The 20,224-nt window shown below is 41.6% G+C and overlaps 1 protein-coding gene and 1 pseudogene across 4 annotated transcripts in view; one reads left to right on the forward strand and one right to left on the reverse strand.

Annotated features, from left to right (window-relative positions):
- Positions 1 to 11,225, reverse strand: part of NASP (nuclear autoantigenic sperm protein) — a 34,407-nt gene extending 23,182 nt beyond the window's left edge. For all 4 annotated transcript variants that reach the window (XM_087446024.1, XM_004442025.3, XM_087446023.1 and 1 more), the window contains exon 1: positions 11,060 to 11,225. In XM_087446024.1, the coding sequence (XP_087302150.1) occupies positions 11,060 to 11,118 (59 nt within the window). In that variant the 5' untranslated portion in view covers positions 11,119 to 11,225. The remainder of the gene's footprint in view (positions 1 to 11,059) is intronic.
- On the forward strand, positions 3,045 to 3,701 carry LOC106803785 (ubiquitin-ribosomal protein eS31 fusion protein pseudogene; annotated as a pseudogene).
- Positions 11,226 to 20,224: the final 8,999 nt, after the last annotated feature.

Consider the following 20,224-nt stretch of genomic DNA (forward strand, 5'->3'; position numbering starts at 1 on the left):
GGAATCATGTTATGTCTTTCTTCTGTGTCATTTGATGTTTGTGAGATTCATCCAAATCTAGTTTGTTCATTGTTGTATTCTATTATGCAAATAGATTATTTACCCATACTACTGCTGATGAACATTTGTCCCTTTTCTAGTTTTTGGTGGTTATGATAGCTGCTTGTGAACACTGCTGTATATGTATACTGGTGGACAACTGTGCATTTCTTTTCAGTAGACTGAAAAGTGAATCAAGTCATAGGTGTCTGGAAGATTTTAGAAGCAAAAACAAGCATTCCCAAGTTATTAACATACAAATATTTTAGCAATAAAATCACATTGTGAAAATATTTCTAAATAACTGATGTTTAAAAAGCTCTCTCCATAGCATGCTTCTTTTGAAAAGCAGTTACTTTCTCACTCATCAAAGTATCAACTTTATCTTGAACCAACAGATTGTTTATTTTTCAAAATATCTGCTAGAGGGCATACTACTGACAGCCATTGTTTTTAACCTCATAATGTGGCTAACAGAACTAGGAGCAGAAGCTATAAATAGAAGTGTCAATTCTATTTTCTCGCTATTTGTGCTTGCATTATCATCTTCAACTCAACATTTCTAAGCAGGAATCTTTTAAAGATATATTGTCTTTGTAAGAGCTAGTTTAAACTGGAAAAAATAAGTCATATCTAGACTTATTATGGTGATCAGTTCACAATATACTATTGGCTCATTATGTTGTACACTTGAAACTAATATAAAGTTATATGTCAATTGTACCTCAATAAAAACATCCTAATTTTTTTTAAAGTCATAAATGAGGTAACTGTCAGAGTGTCAATCCCTGTATCACTGATTTCTTTTTTTTTTTTTTTTGGTGAGGAAGATCAGCCCTGAGCTAACATCCAATGCCCATACTCCTCTTTTTTGCCGAGGAAGATTGGCCCTTAGCTAACATCTGTGCCCATCTTCCTCTACTTTATATGGAACGCCGCCACAGCATGGCGTGACAATCAGTGCATCGGGTGCGCACCCGGGATCCAAACCCATGAAACCCTGGCTGCCGAAGTGAAGTGCGCGCACTTAACAGCTTGCCAGGCCGGCCCCTCTGTGTCATTTATTTTTTTTTTATTTTTTTTTTTTTAAAGATTTTATTTATTTATTTTTCCCCCCAAAGCCCCAGTAGATAGCTGTGTGTCATAGTTGCACAGCCTTCTAGTTGCTATATGTGGGACGCGGCCTCAGCATGGCCAGAGAAGCAGCGCGCCGGTGCGAGCCCGGGATCCGAACCCGGGTCGCCAGCAGTGGAGCGCGCTCACTCAACCACCAAGCCACGGGGCCGGCCCTGTGTCATTTATTAAAGCTGAATTCCTCCCTATTTTGGAGAACACTTGCTCTAACTATAATGCAAATTCCAAGAACTGGACTTTTAACTTTGTAACCTTCCTTCCCCCCAGTTTCTATCACAAGATATCACAGCAGCAATGCTGGATAGGTATACAGGAGCCAAAAGCTCTGGTGTCAATCTAAGACTTTAAATTTTTATTCTGAAGTGAGTCGCAGAAGTATATGATCAAATTTACTGTTTATATACCCTGACTGTAGTACAAAAGATAGTTTGAAGTGGGTAAAATTACAAACAAGGAAATCAGTAAAAATACTAAATAGCATTGTAAAGCACTCAATAGTGATAAATTTACTTCCATTCTTAGCAGGCTAGACAAATAAAAAGGGCCTGAACTAAGGCAGTACTAGTAGTCAGGAGAAAAGATGAATTAAAGCAATGGTTCTCAAACTTCAGTCTACATGAGAATCACTTGGAGAATGTGTTAAAACAAGATTGTTGAGCCTTACCCCCTAGAGCTTCTGATTCAGTAGGTCTATGAGGTCTAGGAATTTGCATTTCTAACAGCTTCCCAGGTGATCCTGATACTGCTGGTTTGGGGATCACACTCTCAGAACTACAGGGTTAGAACAAAAATTAAAAACTGATGTTCATGTCTTATCTGGGCCATAGATATGTTTATCCAGTTATTTTTAAATGTTAATTATGGGGGGCCAGCCCCCGTGGCGTAGTGGTTAAGTGCACATGCTCCGCTGCTGGCAGCCCGGGGTTCCGCTCCCGGGCGAGGCACCGACACACCGCTTGTCAGACCATGCTGTGGTGGCGTCCCACATAAAGTGGAGGAAGATCGGCAAGGATGTTAGCTCAGGGCCAGTCTTCCTCGGCAAAAAGAGGAGGACTGGCATGGATGTTAGCTCAGGGCTGATCTTCCTCACAAAAAAAAAAAAAAAAGTTAATTATGGTAGTTACTACATTTAAAACTATGAAGAGATCAGACAAAAATTTGAATTTCTGCTTCTCTGGAAAAATCATCATGTAAAATATGAAACCAGAAAAGTACTAGAGGGAATCGCAGGAGAATTATTTTGTAACCCACCTGGAGAAGGCCTTTTTAAATTCAGAAACCATGGAAGATCGATAAGTTCTACTCCATCTAATTCATTTCACAAAAGGTTAACTTAGCAAATACACATAGAATCTTACAATTAACAGACAAAAAAGCCCAACAGGAAAAGATTAAAGGATATAAACACATTCACAGAAAACAAAACACGAGCAGCTCAAACATTTGAACACATGCTCACACTTATTCTTAAGAGAAACACAAAATTACAATGAGAAAACATTTTTTACCCATCCAGTAGTCAATGAGGAGGATGTAGAAGAAACACGTGCTCCCATATATTGCTAACAGAAGTTTAAATTCACAAAACCTCCATGAAGGTCTATTTGGCAATATCTACCAAAAATAACAAATGAACCTTCTTTGATCCAGCAATTCTACTTGTAGAAATTTACCCTACAGATATACTAGTCCATGGTTTATTACAAGGTTATTCACTGTAGCACAATTTGTAATAAGTCAACACTGGAAACAACTCAAATGTCCATCAATAGGGAACTTGTTATGAGACAGCCACAGAATCAAATACAAGGCAGCCATAAAAAAATTAGGCAGCGTTCAGATCCGCTGCCTGCAGTGGAACCACTGCCAAGATGCACGTTTTCATGAAAACCTTTCTGGGGAAGACCACCACTCTCACGGTTGAACCCTTGGATACAACAGAATATGTAAAGGCTGAGATCCAGGATAAGGAAGGAATTCCTCCTGATCAGCAAAGACTGATCTTTGCTGGCAAACAACTGGAAGCTGGATGTACTTTGTCTGACTACATTCAAAAGGAATACACTCTTCATCTTGTGTTGAGACTTCCAGGTGGTCCCAAAAATAAGCATAAGAGAAAGAAGGTTAAGCTGGCTGTCCTGAAATACTATAAGGTGGATGAGAACGGCACAATCAGTCTGCTTTGTCAGGAATGCCCTTCAGATGAAGGTGGTGCAGGATTTTTATGGCCAGCCACTTTGACAGACATTATTGTGGCAAGTGTTGTCTGACCTCTTGTTTCAACAAACCAGAACACAAGTAACTGTATATGGGTTAATAAAAGACAAGATCATTAAAAAAAATTAAGGAAACTGTGTGCGCTGATAAGGAGTGATCTCCAGGATAAGGATTCAGAAACGTGTCAAGTAGGCTACCATTTATATACAACGTAGAATTAATAACTACATACAATTTGCTTGTGTATGCATAAGGTATCATTGAGGGATACGTAATAAATTCCTTACATTGGTAGACACTGAGGAGAAAAACTGTGACTAGGGAATAAGGGTTGGAAGGACATTTCACTGTATACCAACTCTTCTGGATTTCGAACCAGGAATGTATTTCCCATTCAAAAAAATAATTAAAATATTTTTAAAAAATTGGAATATCTATGTGGAATATAAACCAACACACAGAGAGAACTGTATGGTGGTTACCAGGGGCAAGGGGGTTGGGGGTTGGGCACAAGGGGTGAAGGGAGGCATTTATATGGTGACTGACAAGCAATAATGTACAACCTAAATTTCACAATGTTATAAACTATTGAGACATCAAATAAAAAATTTTTTAAAAAACTGGAATATCTACCAATATAGCCTACATGCTCACACAATCAGCTGAAGTTGAACAGGAACCACTCACTTTAAGGGAGGAGAACTCACCACAGTCCCCACCACTTCACTTTTTCCTATCTAGCCCTCAAAGCTTAACATTTCTAAGCACTGCTACAGAACACCAAACTGCTAAATATTGGTGACTCTTTGGAAATTAGAAAAGAAAAGAGGGAGAGTCCAGAATCTTTATTTGTGAGGTTGGGAAACTGAGTGCTATCCAACCAAAATAAGGTAAAAGAACAAGATTCATTAGTGAAAACTGAGGGGGTTACGTATTAAGACAAGCTGATTTTGAGAAACACCTAAATGGATAATGCTCAACAGGCAATTCAGAGCAAACATGTGACTGCCAGACATAGCACATGCAGTACCTATTGCATTTTCATTCAATTCTCTCTCTCTCTCTCTCTCACACACACACACACACACAACTTGTGGCAGGTGGCAATATTCCTATATTCCTATTTCACAGAGAAGCAACTTACCCAATTACACTCATGATTTAGTAACCTATATGACCCAATCATAACTCATACTCTATTCCAATTGCCTATTGACTGTATTCCCCATTAGGATTAAGCTCTAAGGAAAGAAACCATGTCTATCTTAGCCTAGCTGTATCCTAGCAACAAGAACAAGGTCTGGCACCTAATCAATTATCTGTTAAAATAAGTGATCAGTTCTGAATCACTAGGGTATGATTAGGACAAGTGACTTTGCCACTTAGCATGAGAAGTGTCTCAGTTTCCTCAACTATAATTAACAGTACCTATCTCATAGGATTTTTTTTGAAAATTAAATGAGAAAGTTCACAACAAACTTTGTTCAATGCTTGACACATAAAGAATCAATATATTCTAGCAATTGTTAACAATGAAAGAACAGAGATGGGAAGAAATGGAGGTAGTATCAAAGGGAAAGAAAATTAAGGAGCGAGTGTCTGGTACCAGATACAGCAGAAAGGTTAAGAACTAATTAGAAAGCTAAGAACAGTAAGGACTAATTTAGCATTTAGATGATCAATGATTCCTTTTAGCAATGTTGTTCACATGGCATGAAGTTTTCGAAAAGAAGCCAGACTGAGGCAGGTTGAACAAATGTGTATACTCTCAGCACACATCTGTCCTAATCTTGTGATGTATGACCAGGAACTGAGATATTATTCATCTTTGTATCTCTAAAACCTAATACACTAAAATATATATTAAATACATGTTAGATTAAGCAAACAGGAGGGAAGAAAATAGAGACTAGGAATCCAGACTCTTATCTAAAGAAGTTTGGCTATGACGGGAAGAACCAAAGACAGTAGCTAAACAGAGATATATGATACAGAAAATGTTTTTAAATGCATCCATTTTAGGATGTTTGAATGCAGAGGAGACACTGCTATCTGACCGGAAGGAGAGGAAGCACCAAGAGACCAAAAATAGGTAGTTGCTTCTGGAGAACTAGATATGAAAAAAAAAAAGCAAATCTCCAGTTGTTTTATCTTCAAGATAGTTTTTTCTTTAACACAAACCCTCACTCTGAAGAAAGTATTCTATTCAGATTTTTCTTTTGGAAAACAAATTTTAAGTTCCACAAGAGGTCTTAACCCTCCAGCCATCTATTCTGTGTCCGCTACAGCAGAGCAGCTAAATGAACATTCGAAGAAAACATACCACAGCATTGACTGGACTCATTTTAAATTCTTGGCCACAAATCTAAAACGAGGACAACACTGGCAATCCTACCACAGTTCCTAGAATATCTGTCGTCCAAGTCTCCAAAATGACTATTTCTCTCCTCAAATCTCCTACACCGTACTCTACTCCCCCTCACTTCTAGATCTTGCCTCACACATCATTGAGCAAAAAGAACAATTAGGAAGTCTCCCTTCCTCAACCACCAAACCTACCAACCTGTTTGCATCGGTACCCATATCCTCTGCTATCCCTATTTACATGAAGTTTCCCTGCTAAATCTTCATATAGCGGGTCCCTTGTCATTCGTCTCATTGAGGCAATCTCTAACCACCCAATCTAAAGTAAGCACCCAGTTACTCTCACATCACCTTAAAATAGGGCAAATTAAAATAATTATCTGCATAGCACTTTATCACTGACATTCTCAAATCTATATATTTATTGTCTCTACCCCAATAATGAAAGCTCCATTTGAGAACAGAGACCTCTTCTGTCTCCTTAACCACAGTACCTCTAGTAACAAAAACAAATGCTCAATAAATATAGTGAAAATATGCTTGTAACCTGGGAGGAAAGAAAACTGCTTCACAAAATTTTCCTAAAAGAATGAATCTTAACTTGTCCCCGCTACTGCCATCATGGGACATGAGAAAACCAAGGGCCACAGCGGCTGCCAGAAACAGAATCCAGTTTTCCCGAGTCCTAGTCATCACAGAAATTTAGCATCATCTATCATTTCCCCTAGAAAGTTTTAAAGTACGCTTACAAATAAATACAAGTTCAATGTCCACCTACGATAGAATGCATAAAGTGTGGCATATTCATACAATGGAGCACTATACAGCAGAAAGAAAGAAATCACTACAAGAACATGGAAGGTGGATGATTCTCATAATGTTAAGCATAAGAAGCCAAACATAACTACATACAGAACAATTCCATTTATATCAAGTTCAAAAACAGGAAAAACTAATCTGTGATGTTACAAATCAGAAGAGCTACCCTTGATGGGAGGAGTGTGACTAAAAGAGGAGCTCTGGGTTCCACATAAGTGCTTTGTTTCTAACTTCCCTTTGTGAAAATTCACTCAGCTGTACTACATTTACTATTTGTACACTTTTTGTATTATGTTATACTTCAATAAAATGTACTGAAAGGGCCGGCCCTGTGGCTTGGTGGTTAAGTGCGCGCGCTGCGATGCTGGCGGCCCGGGTTCGGATCCCGGGTGTGCATCAAGGCACCACTTCTCTGTCCAGCCTGAGGCCGAGTCCCACATACAGCAACTAGAAGCATGTACAGCTGTGACAGACAACTATGTACTGGGGCTTTGGGGGCAAAAAATAAATAAAAATCTTTAAATGTACTGAAAAACTGGCAGGTAAATTTTTAAAAAGTTCAGTGATTTGCCTTGTACTTTTACCTAAAAGAGTTTAATGTTTTTTAAAAAACTATCTATGGGGCCGGCCCGGTGGTGTAGCGGTTGGCTGCACGTGCTCCGCTTCGGCAGCCCGGGGTTCGCAGGTTCGGATCCCGGGCGCGCACCGATGTACTGCTTGTCAGGCCATGCTGCGGCAGCGTCCCATATAAAGTGGAGGAAGATGTGCACGGATGTTAGCCCAGGGCCAGTCTTCCTCAGCAAAAAGAGGATTGGTGACAGAAGTTAGCTCAGGGCTAATCTTCCTCACACACACAAAAAAACTATCTAAAATTAAAAGTAGGTATCTACAATCAATAGAATTCTTTTGAATCAGGACCTGGCTTCTTTCTGCCAACTAAAATTTCCACTGCAGATTTAAATGAGAAAAAAAAAAGAGCTCAGTTTTATTTTTCTTCAGATGTTTCTCTGCAAATTTTATTATTTTCCACTAACTCCAGTTAAACTCGACCTTGTTAGTAACTTGGAACTGAATGTTAGGAAGTAGAGGATTACAAATCTTTATCTGAGTGACCCCAAACATTAATGTTTCTTTTCAGAAGGAAAAGTATTTGTCTTTCATTTGAAAAGCCAATTTTTTGTTCATCCTATGGTTATAATCTTTTGTGTGGTAAAAAAAATACATAACATAAAATTTACCATCTTAGCCTTTTTTGTGTGTCTGTATGTGTGAGGAAGACTGGCCCTGAGCTAACATCTGCGCCCATCTTCCTCCATTTTTGTATGTGGGACACCACAGCATGGCTTGATGAATGGTGCATTGGTCGGTGCCTGGGAAGCAGAGCACACCAACTTAACCACTTCGCCACCGAGCCGGCCCCCAAACTGCTATATTCTTTATCTTTTGTAATGTAAAGAAAAAGATTAAGAACTAGTTACCTAACTATGACAAGGACTGATTTAGCATTTAAACAATCGTCAATTACCTTTAGCAAGGTTGTTTATTTATTTATTTTTTGCTGAGGAAGATTTGCCCTGAGCTAACATCTGTGCTAATCCTCCTCTATTTTGTACGTGTCGCCGCCACAGCATGGCGGCCAACATGTGGTGTAGGTCCCAACTGGGGGAACTGAACCCGGGACAGCGAAGAGGAGTGCGCCGAACCTAACCACTAGGCCACAGGGCCGGCCCCCCCGTTTAGCAAGGTTGTTTAAATGGTATGACGGGACAGAAGCCAAATTGAAGCTTTTTACAGATGATAAAACTGTGGTCCAACACCACTCCTTAAGCAATGAAGCTGGTATCAAAATCAATTCTGAATTGAGGTTTATTTCTCATTCCATTTTTTCTCTCTACTGGTTTGGAAGTTATACATGTTTTTATTCTTCCAATAGTTATACTGGAATTATAATATGCATTCTTATGAAAGTCTAAAACCAAGTCCTTTTCTTTACCCTTCCCCTCAAACGCTTAACCTCTGAAAAGCCCCACCAACTTAATTAACTGAGGAATGCTGTCTTTATTTTCTCAGTAGCTAATTAGGTTTTCACACAATTTCCTCTCAGGTAAGCTTTTCGGTGGAGAATGAGCGAATGAAAACTTGAAATACTGGAGTTTAACCCAGACTCTGCCACCTATTAATTTGTAAGTTATTTCTCCATTCTAATCTTGATTTTCCTCACCCATAAAAGGAAGATTACTTCACAGTACACTAAAGTGGATCAAATAAAAACATCCAAAAAAGCACTCATATATACAACTGCCAAAAAAGCACTCAATACCTACAATCACTCAGTTTTAATCTGCAACTTAAGGCAGGAGGAACTTAAATGGTTTATTTTTCTTCGCAGAGGCACATACATAAACTTTCTCTGACCATGACCTGCCAGGAAGCTGGGGACTAGTTCACTATTAACCTAACTTTGGCTAGACAGACAACACCTGAAAATATGCAAGAGATATTCGGTGCATGATTTTATCTTTAAAAAAATATATAGCTTTTATTAAGTATTGTAGAGGGTGAAGATCCCTCTAAGTGGAATGTGACTGCTAGTTGTCTAGGGCACCATAAAATGGTCGCCTGAGCATCAATCTCAAGCAAGGAGCTCTTTTTATAATAGATACCAAACGACTCCCAAGCCTAAAAACATCCAAAAAAGCACTCATATATACAACTGCCAAAAAAGCACTCAATACCTACAATCACTCAGTTTTAATCTGCAACTTAAGGCAGGAGGAACTTAAATGGTTTATTTTTCTTCGCAGAGGCACATACATAAACTTTCTCTGACCATGACCTGCCAGGAAGCTGGGGACTAGTTCACTATTAACCTAACTTTGGCTAGACAGACAACACCTGAAAATATGCAAGAGATATTCGGTGCATGATTTTATCTTTAAAAAAATATATAGCTTTTATTAAGTATTGTAGAGGGTGAAGATCCCTCTAAGTGGAATGTGACTGCTAGTTGTCTAGGGCACCATAAAATGGTCGCCTGAGCATCAATCTCAAGCAAGGAGCTCTTTTTATAATAGATACCAAACGACTCCCAAGCCTAATCTATTTCAGTCCTATGAAATCAATGGGTAAAGAGATTGAAAATGAAGTCTGAAATTAAAATTTTATTTCCCAAGAGTTCCCAGATTGATTCTGAGGTGGTTTGAGAACCACTGCTCAACATGAACCCACCAGGAAACGACGACCCAAAAAGTGGTGAGTAGGTAGAGATAAGTAAATGTCTGGTAACTGGAAATGTACTAACACAATCAGAGCGTAAGCCTAGAAGAGGACCAATCATGAAAAGCTCTTAGCAACCTTTCCCTTTATAGCGAAGGAAGCTAACTTATAAAGTGCACAAGAGAAGGAAAAAAATAAAACCAGGCCCCTGAAAAAACAAGGAAAGATTGGGAAGTCAGACCTACTGGATGGAAAAGAGCATTTGTTTCCTCGAATTAACCAAGTGTTTCCCTTCACTGTTCAACAAACACCTTATGTCTTGTGCCTTATGTCTCGTGAGTGGCACTTCCAAAGCAATTACATCTTCCATCCAGTCCTTCTACTACACTTAGCGCATACTACTGCCCATTAACCTCGTAACCAAACAATGCTGGAAGTGAGGATCTCGACGCGGCGCTACGTGAAGATGCTTCGCGTCCCGATAAAAAGCCCCTGAAGCAGCCAAGTCTCTCTCCAACACTCCCAAAATCCCAAGAACCAAGTTGCTCTCCACTACAGGCCGAAGAACAGGGGGAGCCGAGAGGAGGAGGGCACGAGGTGAGCGAGGAGTCGGTGGGGAACAGGCTGCACCGCGCCGCACCGCTGAAGTCCCAGGCTCCGGCCGAGGCGCACATCCCCAAACAATGGAGTTTTCCCGCCTCCTCAGGGCCCCGCCCCCTGCTCCAGAGACGGCGGAGGGAAGCGAAGGCACGCGCACAAGACCCCGCCCCCTGAGAGGCCCCGCCCGCTCCGACCCCACCGGTCCAGCCTCCTCCCTCGTGCACGATTTTTTTTTTTTGGCGCCAAATCTCTTTTGGCTATTTTCCGGGGTTGTTTGGGGAGCCTACTGGAGACGCGCTTCAGGAGTGCGGAGACAGTAGGGGCGTGAAGGCTCACCGGCGCGCTGTGGTCCCGCCTGCCCGCCGATAGCCCCGGGCCGGGGGAGGAAGGAGAGGGGCAGGCGACGGAGACAGCCGCCGCTGCCCCCGGCAAGATGGCGGCCGCAAAAAGCGGGGCAGGGGGCGCCAGCCGACCGGCGTTACCGCTAATGCGCGAGGCTCTCTGCAAAAGGTGGGCTTCCCCCAGTGTCCGGGCCCTCCCGAACAGCGACGGTTGCTCACTGGGAGGCAAGTCTTCCCACCCACCGGTCTATCCGTCCCGAGGAGTCCCCGTCCACCACCCCCTCCCCGCGGACTGGCCAGTGCTTCACGCTCTCCACGGTCCCGCTTACTTGTCGGCCGAAATCAGCTCCCCGGCGATGGCGGCAGTGGCTGTGGACTCTGCGGCCATCGTTCCCCTGAGGTGGTGGACTAGCGGGCGGAATAGAGCCTGTGAGGAAAACACGGAATTTGGGACGCCAGAGACTTATTCAGGGACAGAAAATGGCAGATTGGAGACCCCGCGCGGCTGGGCCCTCTTATATACCAGGGCCCTTCGCCCCGCCCATCCACTTCCGGGTCCTCCCCCGCGAGTTTAAAGGGCCAGGACTCAGCCCCAGTCCAGCTCAAGGACTCCCTCCGCTCTCGCCGTCTTGCCCCGCAGGGTACCTTCCCTCTCTGGTCCGCCTTCCCCACAAAAAGCAACTTCCTGCTTCTCTAGCAAGTCGCGTTAAGAACTGGAATCTTGGTACTACAACTCCTGACTGGGCGTCGGCCAGTGGCTTCTACAGACGGGGAAGCTGGTGCTGCTCTGCACATTTGGAGGAAGCAGCCGAGGGTCTCTTTCCGGGCTGGATACCTGGGGAGCTGACTGAGACTTTCTGTCAGTTCCCTCAGTCGTAACGGACGGACACGCAAGAACCAGGCACGGGTACAGCAGCAACGGCTAGAACGGAACGCGGTGAGAGACGCGTGGCTCTGAGTCTCAGCAACAACTGACGCAAGAAAATGCTGTTCTATGATTGGCTGCCGCTGAAACTACCCGCGCTTGATTCAAAGTTCAGTGCTGCGGCGGGACGCGGCTGGCTCCTCCCTCCGGGCCCGCCTCCTTCGGCTGGCCCAATCCGCTGACGCCATCCTCTCAGGCCCTACCCAGACTTCAAATCGAACTAGTTTAGTGTTCCCAGCTCTTTTCGTCTACGTGCAAGGGTACTGTGTTTAGACACTTGAAAGCTATTAGCCGTCTTATTTAATCTTAACAACAACGCTACTAGTGAGATCGCTGTTATCAGCCCCATTTGGTTGAAATAGACACCAAGGTTCAAGGAAGGTGTGACTTGGCTCAGAAAGTTGCAAAACAAGTCGGTTATGGAAAGCAGTGTGCCTCATTTACTGCAACTGGCTGAGTGAAAGATAACTGGCAGGCTTGAAATGGTTGTGCTTCCTCACACCTGGTGCATCTTCCATTGCCTTCCACCATGGCCTTGCCTACAGTGATCAGAACAGGGATTTTATTTCTGTCCAGGTTCAAGGCACACTGGGAAAGATTCCTGGGGAGGATTCTTTTTGTGTGAGGAAGATCAGCCCTGAGCTAACATCCGATGCCAATCCTCCTCTTTTTGCTGAGGAAGATTGGCCCTGGGCTAACATCCATGCCCATCTTCCTCTACTTTATATGGAATGCCACCACAGCATGGCTTGACAAGCGGTGCATCAGTCCGCGCCCTGGAATCCAAACCTGCAACCTGCGAAGCCCAGGCCACTGAAGCGGAGCGTGTGAACTTAACCACTAGGCCACCAGGCCGTCCCCAGGATTCTTATTCCAGTCTGTCAAGACTCAGGCAGGTTGAAATCTTTGGGGGTATAAAACTGTACCTGAAAATGCCAGTTTCCGTGGCGAACAGATGTGGGCTTCCCTATTATTAGCTGGGTGACGTTAGCCAAGTCATGTAACCTTTTAAGATTAAATGTAAAATGGGGACAGTATTAATTTCCACCGCTTGAGGATATTGTGAGTTGTGCCGGCCGCGTGGCTTAGCGGTTAAGTGTGCGCGCTCCACTGCTAGTGGCCTGGGTTCGGATCCTGGGCGTGCACCAAGGCACCGCTTCTCCGGCCATGCTGAGGCCGCATCCCACATACAGCAACTAGAAGGATGTGCAGCTATGACATACAACTATCTACTGGGGCTTTGGGGGAAATAAATAAAAAAAAAAAAGTATATTGTGAGAATTAGCAACAATCAGCATTGTGTCTGGCTCATGCTAACCACTCATTAAATGGCTTCCACAGTCTGATAATGTGGTGACTGGAGGTTTGGGGTGGGTGGAGGGGAGATCTCTCCAGAGTCCTTTGCAGCCAGGGCTAGGGCTAGTGAGAAACCCAGTTCAGTAACTTGTGTTACTCACTCATCCATTAAACTAATGTTCACTGAGCAACTATGATGTGCAAGGCTTTGTACTAGGTCTAAAGGACAAAAGACATGATCTCTGCCATTGAGGAGCTCAGTCTTATGAATAACATATTTTAAAATAGATTTTTAATCCATCCACTTCTCTCAGTATTTACTACTTATACTATTACATAGCCTCTGGTCTCCTCTTAACCTCTCCAGAAAAATCTTTTTCAAATTTAAATCACATCATGTCACTCTCCTTGAATAGCTTTCCATTGCTCTTAGAAGAAATTTTGAGCTCCTTATTATTGCTTACAAGGTCTTATGTGATCTGGCTCCAATCCACTCCCCAAATTCATCTCATACTATTACCCCTCCTTCACCATATTCCTACTAAGCTGGTCTCCTTTCTGTTCCTCCGAATGCCCAAGCCCTTTCTTATATCCAGGGGCCTCTGCACTTGCTACCTCACTGCCTAGAATGCTCTTCTCCCAATACTTTGAATGACTAGCTCCTATTCATCCTTCAAGCCTCATTTGAAATGTTACTTCCACCAAAGAGGCCTTCCCTGGCCACTCAATCAAAATTACCTTCCCTTTCTTTATTTCTTCCATTGTACTTATCAAAATCTAAGGTTATTTACTTTTTTTTTTACTCTCTTCTAAGTATATAGGCTTTGAACTATGAACTTTGAACTATGAACTTCTAAGTATATAGGCTTTGAACTAGAACATATGAACTTTTCTATGTTGTTTACAGCTAAATCCCCAATGCATACAACAGTGGCTGACTCATACTGGGTGTCCAAAGTGAACTTGTTGAACGAATGAATGAATGAATGAATGAATAAAGCAATCATAGTATAATCATAATCAGAACTAGAAGAAATTTCACTCAAAATATATTTACTTAAAATAGAAACCAAGATTTCATAGTAAGTAATGAGGGTAAATAAGACTTTATCTTGGGGGAAAAAATAAAAATTATATTTAACAAGATTTAGGGAGGACTTCCAGTTAAAGACGATAAGTTGAATACATACATTTACATCCATTCCCTTTGGAAACCTGTCTACATAACAATAAAGAAATTTTTTATTTGTTTTTTACAAATAAACTCACCAGATCAAAGAGAACGGGAAAGGAAGCAACAGCAACAAAATTTCAAAAGCCAGAAGAGAGATGGACAAGTAGTAACTGACCTAGAAGACTAAGCAAGGAGAATCCCAATGGGCAAAGCCAAGAGCAACCAGACTGATAATGCGGAAACCACAAATGGCTCAGGAATTGGTTGCAGCAGGTACCTCTAGGGGTAGGGGATGAAGATAGGGCTGAAAAAAGTGGGTTAGGTTGAAAATATTTAAGAAGCAGTTAGACCCTCTAACTCTTCTCCCCCAAGCAAATAGGAGACTAGAAGTTTATTTTCTGGAAAGGGTGAAACAAAATGGATGTTGAACTGAGTGAAAGTTGAGGGTAGAAGAAAGATATTGAGGGCCGGCCCTGTGGCTTGGTGGTTAAGTGCGCGCGCTGCGATGCTGGCGGCCCGGGTTCGGATCCCGGGTGCGCATCGAGGCACCACTTCTCTGTCCATCCTGAGGCTGAGTCCCACATACAGCAACTAGAAGGGTGTGCAGCTATGGCATACAACTATCTACTGGGGCTTTGGGGGCAAAAAATAAAATAAATAAATTCTTTAAAAAAAAAAAAAAAGAAAGATATTGAAAAGAAAGGGATTAAATGAATGATCACATACAAAATGTTGAGACCTTATGACAGATTGCTAGTTGTCTCCCAATATCTATTTTTCCCTTCTTCTTTTTGTTTTTTTGGTGAGGAAGATTGACCTTGAGCTAAGGCCAATGACGGCCAATCTTCCTCATTTCGCTGAGAAAGATTGGCCATCAGCTAACATCTGTGCCAATCTTCCCCTATTTTGTATATGGGATGCTACCACAGCATGGCTTGATAAGCAGTGCGTAGGTCCACGCCTGGGATCCGAACCTGTGAACCCCAGGCTGCCGAAGCAGAGCCCGTGAACTTGACCACTATGCCACTGGGCTGGCCCTCCCTTCTTTTATAGTAGTAATAGAACCCTGATTTTTATTTATTTACGTATTTATTTTAGTGCATAGCCACCAAAATAAAAACCAAAATTCTCAACGTCCTTTGGAGCTAGAAGTGCTAACATGATGACATTCTGGTCACTGGAAAGTGAACAGAAGCAATGTGTGCAACTTCCATGTAGAGACATCAAAGGGAAGGAGCTGGTCTTTTAGAAGACATGGTGGTGAACCATCTTGGATCATGTCAATCAGGGCAATGCCCCAGGAATGACAAAGCAGTAATACAGAAGAAGTCTAGGTTCCTAGCATCATGGAACCACCATACCAGCTCTGGGCTGCTTACTCCCAAAATGTTATATGAGAGAGAAATAAACTTCTTAGATATATCCATCATGTATCAAGCAACAACTAGCAGAATTGCAAAAGACATAGAGACAAATCAACAATTGTAGTTGAATTTTTTTTTTTTTTTGAGGAAGATCGGCCCTGAGCTAACATCTGCTAATCCTCCTCTTTTTGCTGAGGAAGACCGGCCCTGGGCTAACATTCATGCCCATCTTCCTCCACTTTATATGGGACGCCGCCACAGCATTGTTTGCCAAGTGGTGCGTTGGTGCACGCCCAGGATCCAAACCGGCGAACCCTGGGCCACCACAGCAGAGCGCACGCACTTAACCGCTTGCACCACCAGGCCGGCCCCTGTAGTTGAAATTTTTAACATGTCATTCATAAATCATTATAACAAGCAGACAGAAAATAAGCAGAAATATTGAAGACATGACTAATACCATTAATATGCTGAAGTGACTACATATATATAGAAATCTATACTCAAAAAACAGCAAATATACATTATATTCAAACATCATAGATCATTTACAAAAATGGACCATATATTAGTCTACAAAGAATAAATTCTAAAGAATTGTTATCATTATCATAGGGACTATCTTCTCCAACCACAAAGCTTTATTGCATTGCAAATTAACATTTATATGTAGTAGAAATAATATAATATAAACAGATAGCCCTTGGGCTAAAAAATCATGAAGGAAATTAAGAAACACTTAGTACTGGGCCGGCCCCATGGCTTAGCGGTTAAGTGCGCGCGCTCCGCTACTGGCAGCCCGGGGTTCAGATCCTGGGCGCGCACCGACGCACAGCTTCTCTGGCCATGCTGAGGCCGCATCCCACATACAGCAACTAGAAGGATGTGCAACTATGACATACAACTATCTACTGGGGCTTTGGGGGAAAAAAAAGGAGGAGGATTGGCAACAGATGTTAGCTCAGAGCTGGTCTTCCTCAGCAAAAAAAAGAGAAGGATTAGCATGGATGTTAGCTCAGGGCTGATCTCCCTCACAAAAAAGAAAAAAAAGAAATACTTAGTACTGAGTGATAATGAAGACACTACATATCAAAATTCATAGGACACAGAAAAAGCTGTATTTGGATGAAGAATTACAGCTTTCAAAAAATTTTATCAGGAAACAAAGAAAATTGACCTAAGAATTCAACTTATGAAATTAGAAAAAGAACAATAGAAATCTCAAACAAGAGGGACAGAACATAAGGAAGATAGAGCAGAAATTAAGAGAACAGAGAGAGAAAAAATTAATAAAACTACAGACCATTTCTTTGATAAAAATTTTAAAATATATAGAAAAAATATACAGACAGCAAATGCAAACAATAAAATGCAGAAGAAATAATTATAGAAACTATAGACAGAATTTCTAAATAATTGTCTTAAAAATAATTGTATGCTGGGGCCGGCCCAGTTGTGCAGTAGTTAAGTGTGCGTGCTCCACTGCGGTGGCCTGGGGTTCGCAGGTTCAGATCCCGGGCGTGCACCGACGCACCACTTGTCAAGTCATGCTGTGGCAGCGTCCCATATAAAGAAGAGGAAGATGGGCATGGATGTTAGCCCAGGACCAATCTTCCTCACCAAAAAGAGGAGGATTGGCAACAGATGTTAGCTCAGGGCTGATCTTCCTCACAAAAAATAAATAAATACATGTAAAAAAATAATAATAACAATAATTATATGCTAATAAATTTGAAAACCTAATGGAGTGGTCCTAGAAAAAAACAAAATGCCAAAATTGGTACAAGAAGAAACAGAGAACTTAAGCAGATCAATAAATAATAAAACAATTGAAAATGGTAGTCAAAGACTTCCCACCATTCCCCCAAAACATCCAGATGGTTTTATAGGTGAGATTAATACATTTTCAAGAAGTATTTCCAGATATAGAAAAGAAGCAAAAACTTTACTATAACAGTAATAGAACCCTGATTTTTACTAACAAGATTTAGGGAAGACTTCCAGTTAAAGATGATGGGTTGAACACATACATTTATAGATAGCAAAAAAAGCCAATGTAGTCTTTTTTGTGTGTGTGTGAGGAAGATCAGCCCTGAGCTAACATCTATTGCCGATCCTCCTCTTTTTTTTTCCTTTTTCTCCCCAAAGCCCTAGTAGATAGTTGTGTCATACTTGCACATCCTTCTAGTTGCTGTATGTGGGATGCGGCCTCAGCATGGCCGGACAAGCTGTGCAACGGTGCGTGCCCAGGATCCAAACCTGGGCCACCCCCAGCGGAGCGCGCGCACTTAACCACTAAGCCGTGGGGCCGGCCCAAAGCTAATGTAGTCTTGATTCCAAAATAGGAAAATATGAAAAATAAAAATTACAAGTCCCTTTCACTTATGAATGTCATTGCATACATCCTAAATAAAATATTAGCTAACTGTCACTGATTAGGATATGGTAAGTTTTGCTGTAACCAGTAACCCTAAAACTTCAATGGCTTCATACAATAAGGTTCAGTTTCCAGTCATACTGTATTTTCATCTCAGGACAGCGGTAGGCTCAGCTCTGTCATCCTCACTCTGATCTCAAACTGATAGAACACTGACCATCAAGAAAATAGAGCATTGTTTGTCCTTGTTTCAGAGGGAAAGAGAGAATGTGTTGGAACTCACACTTGCTCTTAAAGCTTTCACCTGGAAACCCACACATCACTTTTTCTCTCTTTTCACTGGCCAAAACAAAGTCATGTTATTGTCTCTGGAATACTAGAGTAAAACTTGAATGCAAAAAGTGACACAAATAGAAGTATCATTCTCGTATCTGTTGTGGCAGAATCGAATGGCACTTGACCTCATTATCATACCTCAAGGTGATATTTGCACTCTTGTCAACACAAGCTATTACATTGTAAAGTCAATTAGAAAGGGATATCCCTAAAATTAAAGAAACAGTCTTGCCTCTCCACTCCATTGAGCGAGAAACAACCCTTTGATTGATTCCAATAGATCCTGGATGTAGGGAAATAAAATGGAATGTGATTTAAAAGAATTAAATGTGGATTAATTATTCTGGCAAAAATATGTGCTCTCCGTGTATTTATTATGCTAGCTCAGGCTTGCTTGTCATATTGTATCAAACAACCAATTAAAACCTTGAAGGACCAAAGGCCCAAGAGGTAGAGAAACAAAACAAAGACATGTATCTGGATGGGCTTCATATACACTGGTGTCAAAGTGTGGATGATCCACAAAGAGAGGAATACAAAGAGGAAAATCAATAGAACTTGTCATGAATACTCTAGAAGTTAACATCTCAACCAGTAAAGACATTTTCAATGTTTTAATGCTTTGTACAAATGTCAGGCCTCCTTCATAGATCATATTTTCCTGGATAAATACTGTAACCTCTTTCAAATGTATGTTCAGTCCCCTTTCTCCCCTTTTTAAGTTTGCTAACCTTTGACTATGAGGTTCACATTCCTACCCCTGCAGAAAGTCACAAGGTCTCAATTTTCCTACTTGAGTGTGAGACAGCCCCTCCTCCCGTGAAGACCACAAGGCAGTTTCTGAAAGGGGTCTTAGACCGTACTTGTGTATAAAGAATTTTGATGTAAGGAACTGGAATGTGATGGTGCTAGCCTCTGGCTGGTGAGCACTCTCTTCCTTCCTTCTGGAATGTAATCTTATAAAGGCAAGTCTCATTTTACAATTCTGAATCTGTGGTCTTTTATTCAAAACAATAATCATATAAAGAATCCTTTTTGTAAAAATGCTTGAGGACTTCATAGTTTTCCTAAAGGCCTTTTTTAATACTTTGATATTCCAAATTTCCTCTTGTGAAGTCTAGAGTCCTCGTCTTTGATTTTTTCAGTTAAGTTAAACTGTCAGATCCCCACTTTTCCATGGCTTTGTGTACAATGTGTGAAGTTTCCCAACTTCACTTTCATTGCATCTTCTGCAAGACTTGCAATTTCACTTTGCAGTGAATGTGCACTGTACTGGCCAGTGATTAGACAAAGATCTTTGGCAACAGAAAAATGCTAATGTTAAGCAGGGTGAGATGTTTGAATCAAAAATAATTTTTAAGTAGTCAGTTTATTAGTGAATAATTTCGAGTTATGACAACTTTTGCCTCCTTATATGGGCTGAATTGTGTCCTCCCCCCTCAAATTCATATGCTTAAGTCCTAACCCCTCATACTTCAGAATATGACTGTATTTGCAGACAGGGTCTTTAAAGAGGTATTTAAGTTAAAATGAGGTCATTAAGATGGGCCCCAATTCAATATGACTAGTGTCCTTACAAGAAGAAATTTGGACACAGATGCATACAGAAGGAAAACAATGTAAACACACAAGGAGAAGATGGGCATCTGCAAGCCAAGGAGAGAGGCCTGGAACAGATCCTTCTCTCATGACCCTCAGAAAGAACCAACACCTTGATATCGGACTTCTATCTTCCAGAACTATGAGAAAATAAATTTCTGTTGTTTAAGCCACATATTCTGTGGTACTGTTATGGCAGTCCAGCAAAATAATACACATCATACTCAAACTGCCTCATAACTGTGAAACTTGGACCATGCAAGTGTCTGAGGGAGTTATGGAATCACATAGTGAGCCACCTGGGGAGGGTGAGGTCAGGATAGATGTCCCAGAGGAAATGACAGCTAAACTGAACATTTAAGTAATAGGTGTTAGCCTGCACAGTGGACTAAGGGGTGGAATGTTCCAGGTAGAAATGACCAG

The sequence above is a fragment of the Ceratotherium simum genome, chromosome 22, assembly GCF_057802395.1.
Source record: "Ceratotherium simum simum isolate JZ-2026a chromosome 22, ASM5780239v1, whole genome shotgun sequence".
Taxonomy (NCBI): domain Eukaryota; kingdom Metazoa; phylum Chordata; class Mammalia; order Perissodactyla; family Rhinocerotidae; genus Ceratotherium; species Ceratotherium simum.